The following is a 6,000-nucleotide window of genomic DNA, read 5'->3' as shown; positions in this document are numbered from 1 at the left end:
CTCTCTCGCTCGCTCTCTTCATTGCAACAAAGTTGCGGAGCGAGTGATATTGTTGCAACCCCCCGCCCCCCGTGGCTGCTGGCGGTGCGGATCGGGGGCCGGAGCCGGTCGCTGCCCCGGGGGAGGGGGCGCAGAGCCGCCGCCGCTGGATTATCCCGAGCCGGGTCGAGCTCTCCTGGATCCCGTCTGCTGCTGCCGGTGTGAAGCCGAGGGGCTGAGATTTTCTTTTTTAATCCTGTTTTCTTTTGGAGGGGGGGCGTATTTTGTCAAGGTCATTCCGTGGATTTAATTTTTTTCTGTCTCTTCCCCCCCCCCCCTCCTCCTCCCACCACCACCACCACCCAGCCTTGCTCTGTGGATTATAATCTCTCTGGATTTTGAGGGTCTGGACAGGAGGATTTTTAGTGCTTCGGGGGTTGGGGAGGGGAAGTGGTGAGTGAGGAAGGGGGGGGGTGATTTTTTTTTTATCTCCCCCTTCCCTTTTTCTTTTTCTGTTTTGGAAATGGATGGGAAAATAAGGCAAAGCCGGAGATCAAGGTCCCAAAGGGACCGCGTGAGGAGAAGGGAAGCTAATGCCAGGGATCCCCGAAATCAAAGTCCTTCTTCGGCATCCGAAAAGGAGCAAAGCCCCGGCAAGGAAAATACAAGCCAAAACTGTACAAATCCCCCAAACCAAGCTTCCACCGCCAGAAATGTCAGACCTCCGAGGCGCAGGAGACGGGAATCGAGCTCCCAAGAAGAGGATTTAATTGATGGGTTTGCTATAGCCAGCTTCAATACCTTAGAAGCCTTGGAGGTAAGAGATCAGAATGATGGGTTCTCTTGTGTTCGTATGTTTCATGGTCCAGAGCAATGGTATTGTTTCCTGAAAAAGCATGGGACCTTTATAGAGGCGCTGAATCTAGGCTCCCCATTGTAAATACCAATTAACTTTCTTCTTGTAAATTACCTGTGTGCATTAATCCTGATGTCAGCCTGAAGGAATTTAAATGGAGGGGGAGCTGTGTATGTATGTGGTCAAAGGGATGGCAAATGAACACCAGTGTCTTTCTTGAGTACTTGTATGTCTATTCATAAGTTGCTGTAGGCCAGTATTTGTGGGTAATCCTATACTTTCCATTTCAACTAATATCAAGTATCAGGACAAGTTAAATGTTTGTTTAGGATTTTAATCGGCTGACAAATATCTGATGGGAGGAATGCAACATATTTGTGCATCAGGGTATATTGACGGTCACCTGACGTTGTGAATTGTAGAGTCAGTACTTAAAACCATTTTTTTCTAGGCCTTTAAAGTTTGTATTTGTATTGCCAAAATGTTACTTTATCTTTCTCAGGAGACTGTTAGCAAATGGCCAGTGTTTAACGTTTTCTGGAAAAAGAGATGTTTAAATGGATAATAATCCCCTGGTTGTAATTCCCAAATTTTGAAGTAATTGAACAAATTCTTCATCTCTTATTGACTGTACATATTTTCTTGCTGTTAATAGGTTGGCAAAAATATTGCTTGTCAAACTTATCACAAACAATATTTGCTGAGCAAATACTGCTTGTCTTGTCTGAGCTAAATTAAGCAGGAAACTTAATATTCTCAGAGGGACAATGACAAACTAGCACTTTGTGTGGCTTTTGATTTTTGTTTTGTGGGTGTGTGATGGGAAAATTTGAGTTGGTAGGAGAAAACCTCTATCAAAAGGCATTTATCAAAGAAAATAGTTCACCATGTTCTCAATAAATATGAGCAATAATAGTGTCCTCATTCACTTGACCACATTTTTTTAATACGGCACGTTGAATAATGTATTTGGTTATTCATACTTTGGATTTCCTGCCATTTTAGTATCTTTCTTAACAAGGATTACAGTAAATTAAAATCCTAGACATGTTTCTCTGGCCCTCTCCTACATCAATACAGCATTCTTAATGTTTACACACACATATCAAGATCTTATTTTGTCAGAAGGTTTCCCAAAAAGCCTGTCTGATTTCCAGACCAAATCTCTTGGGACACAGGCTCCTTCTCCCATAGTTTGTGGCCCCGTGGCTACCATGATTTTTCTGCTCACCCACACTTTGTTAGCAGTGTGTTTATAAAGTCTGTTATAACAAGTAGCTGATGATCAGAACCAACTTCTTTGGACCATAAAGATGATCCTTTTACACTTAAGAGAAACTGCCACCTCTTTTGGACCTAAATTTCCCCTCTCTATCCCTAATCCCTGAGTATTTAGCTTGGGAATTCATTACTAGGAGGGTAAATGGTGATGGTGTTTGGAAGGGGGCAACTTGCTCAGCAGCAGTATCTGGACCTGTTCTGAGAACGAATGTTTCTAATGCATGGTGCCCTGTAAATCTACAGTGGGACTGAGCTGGCAAAATTTTGGTTCAGGGAAACTGACTTTTAATGCGTGTAAAAAGAAAATTTGGCTAAGTCTCTGCTGAGCAATATTGAATGTGTAAATGCTGGAATGTTTTAAAAAGAAAAGATTTATGATAAACTGATGTGTGGTGTTCTATGGCCTTTAGCAGAAACTGTTGTGAGATAATATCTTAACACTTAAACCAACTCATATCTGTCTGAGTTGATAATGAGCAAACTATCCAGCTTTGTGTTGCTTTAAAACAGATGGTCTAGACCTGTCTTGGTTTTTTTCTGGGCATGCTCATTGTCAAGCACACATCAGCAGATAGGTCCAATTAAACCACTGAGTTTCTCAGAGCTGTCAGTGAAGAAAGTAAAATTCATTTTCTTTGGGAAATTTTCTGCCATGATGAGCACATTATCGGGAAATATAATTCAAATGATGGTACAGTCCCTCCAGGGGCAAAAGAGGGGAGGGGGAGCATTTCATGGTTTGTACATGGTACCAGATTAGCCATCAAATCAACCAGATGTTAAACTGGCAATAGTATCGCGCACAAAGGAAGAGCTGTGACATTAAAAACAACAACAACCCCACAACCCTGAAAACCTTTTTGTTTTGGGGATGAACTATGGTAAAGATGCTTTATAGGACAGTCCCCTCGGAATCCAAAGTGAGATTTCAGAAGCAATCAATTTCTGCAGTCTTTATCAACATGCAAGAGAGTACATGAACTTCATTTTAGATTTTAATTGCCTCGTCAGAATAAATAGTGTAAGCAGAATTCGCTTGTTTCTTTCATGTGTTGCACTGGGAGACGTGTCACATGTGAGGTACTTTTGAAAGCCCTAGTGATCTGTGTATTTAATAAATTCCAGTAATACGCACAAATTTACTGTGCATTGTGAGAATTTTTCTCACAAAAGTGCAGTGCTGTTTTTGTCAAAAGATAATGCCTGGCAGATTTCTGATGTAGCAGCAAGCAAAAAGAATTAACAAGACAAAACTGCTTTAAAGTAACATATGCCCAGATAAATTACTGAATCTGTAAGGTCATTTAGAATACTAAAAAGCAATACTCTGTAGTGTACTTGACTACAACAGGTGGTCTTCCGCTGGTTTTGAGGAGAAGCATCTTTTACAGTGCATAAATTTTGACAAAAATGATGCTGTGATGGCCGCTTAAATAAAAATCATATAAAATTTGAGGAGAATGAAGAGAATAAAGGTTAAATTTCATATTCAGCACACATATGTTGCCTTCTTCTAATTTTTTTCGTTTTTAAGCCAAAAAAGGAGCAGTTGTTTGTGTATGTGGCAGTTCTTCATTATGATCCTTTCTCATATTGCTGCTTTGCGTTGTTTTTCATTTGGTTTTACAGTGACCTGTGATTAGGTTAAATAGGCTCGCTAAATTGTGGGCTTCCCCTGGGAAATCGGATTGCTATATGGCTAGAGAGAACCTCATGGTAGAAAAGTATGTAGCATGTAAGGTTTTCTTTTTCTTTTTATCTCAAATAATGTGAAATCCCCTTCCCCACTTCAAAAAAATTCTCACTACCCTTATGTTCTTGTAAATGTAGGTGCTATATATACTCTTCCTGTATGTTGAACTGAAGATGCCAGCTCTCTGAACCCGGCAGGAGTTAATTTTGCTGTTGCCTACAAGGGAGTTAGTTACTTTATGATGTTTCATTTAATTTTTTTAAGTTTTAAGAAGTAGCGCTTTGAATTTTCATTAAACCTCTACAGAATGCTGCCAGTGGCATTTGGTACCTGATGATGTTGTCTCTGCATGTGTCTATCTACTTGTGGCTTCATTTTAGGAATCCCAAGTTCTAGGTATCCTTTACTCAAGAGAGAACTTAAAGCAGATAATGTTAAAAAAAAAAAATCAGTCCAACTAAGATCAAAACAAAAAGCAGTAGCAAACCATCAGTTCTTCTCTGTGCATAAGAATCTGAAATTACCCCAGCTCATCATCTGCACTTAAATATCCTTCACCCACAATACAAATCTCTCCTCAAACCCAGGGTAAAATGCAGCTTTATCTTACAAACTATTAAGTAGAATTCAATAGAATTTCAGAGTTTAAAAGAAATAGTAGAGGGACTTAACTAGCAGGTAAAGCAAGTGAGATAAATGTTTTAATCTGAAAGGGAGAGTCAGTGAGGAGGCAGAATAAGATGGACAGCTACAGGAAGTGAGAGAGACAAGCTTTTGAGCCACATGGAGTTCTTATGGCTCAAAAGCTTGTCTCTTTCACCAACAGAAGTTGGTCCAATAAAAGATATTATCTGATCACCTTGTCTCTAATATCCTGAGACCAACACGGCTACAACTACATTGTAAACGACAGGAATGCTATTTAGATGACCCGTGCTGCAGAGAAGAAGGTTCTTGCACCAGTGGTGATCTGATTGAGATCAGTAATATATGAGCAGGGAGAGAAAAAGTGAGAGGTGGTCTGTGAAGGAGGATGAAGAAAATCCTTGGGGGGATGTTTAAAAACAGAGGGGAATTTTGAACAGCATCTTGAAATGAATGGATATGATATGTGAGTATTTCTCTCTTCGTATCTATTCATTTCATTTAGATGAAGTTGCTAATTATTCTTGAAGGTGATTGGTGAATCACAGTGAGAAAAACCAGATGAATGAGTCTGTATTTAAGGGCTCGTCTCTCTGATCATACTTGTTCCTTTCAAGTATAAAAACAATGCTAAAAAGGGAACTTCATCAGAATGTAAATGAATGAGATCTTTGAGACTAGTTGTTCAATCAAAGCTTTTGTAAATGTTATATCTGTGTGCTCTTTGGCTTTTATTATCAACTTTACAAAGCTCTGGAACTCTTTAAGAAAAATTTAAGATTTTTTTATTTATATTATGGTAGCTCCCAGCTGGGATCAGAGCTCCTTTGTGTTAGGTGTTGCGAAAACATAGCTCCCAGTCCTGAAAAGACATAGACTTTTGCTTAACTTTACACAAGTTAGTAGTCCCACTGAAGTCATGAGGCTGCACGCACTTAAGTGTTTGCAGGGTTGGGGCCATAGAGGTAGATAGTCTCTACCCTGAAGAGGTTAACATTGTGTTAGTTCTCTCAAACCTTCCTTTCCGAAGGGATCTAACAGAGATACCAGGTGGTTACTTGTTGTGGGTTGCACTTCGGACTAGCAGGTTGGAAAGTATAGTAGTGATGCTAAATTTCTGGGTAGACTCTGTAATTGCGTGGTCTTCCCTTCGGCTTCTGTCTTGATAAGGCTGTTTCCACGAGTGTGTTGTACGCTGTGCTTTGCTCTGATCTTTTAATGATGATAAAACCAGTGCGTTTAACTTCCTGTTCCAAAGGTTTTGTGCTAGTTCCACTGACCTAGCTGTGTAACCTTTGATTTATGATCATATCTTACGTATGTTTTCAAACGTGATGTAATGAAGTCTTTTCCATAAAGCAGCACTCATGTTTAAAAGGGCAGGTTCCCAACATTTAAAGTACTTTCATTAGTGTTTAATTGCCTAATGACAATTTATAAAGTCAGTTTTTTGAGGAATTATGATCCTAAAAAATCTTGTACTTTTAAAGATTCCACTTCAGATGCTTTAGACTTTTGATTTAACTGCAGACTTATTAGTAGTCTT

General features: G+C 39.6%; 1 protein-coding gene across 2 annotated transcripts in view; it reads left to right on the top strand.

Moving 5' to 3' along the window:
* Positions 1-487: 487 nt before the first annotated feature.
* Positions 488-6,000, top strand: part of FBRSL1 (fibrosin like 1) — a 743,463-nt gene continuing 737,950 nt past the window's right edge. For both annotated transcript variants that reach the window (XM_084649612.1, XM_084649611.1), the window contains exon 1: positions 488-796. In XM_084649612.1, coding sequence (XP_084505738.1) covers positions 503-796 — 294 coding nt within the window. In that variant the 5' untranslated portion in view covers positions 488-502. The remainder of the gene's footprint in view (positions 797-6,000) is intronic.

This window comes from Lepidochelys olivacea (assembly GCF_965140295.1).
Source record: "Lepidochelys olivacea isolate rLepOli2 genome assembly, chromosome: 15".
Taxonomy (NCBI): domain Eukaryota; kingdom Metazoa; phylum Chordata; order Testudines; family Cheloniidae; genus Lepidochelys; species Lepidochelys olivacea.
This window is presented reverse-complemented; position numbering and strand designations above follow the sequence as displayed.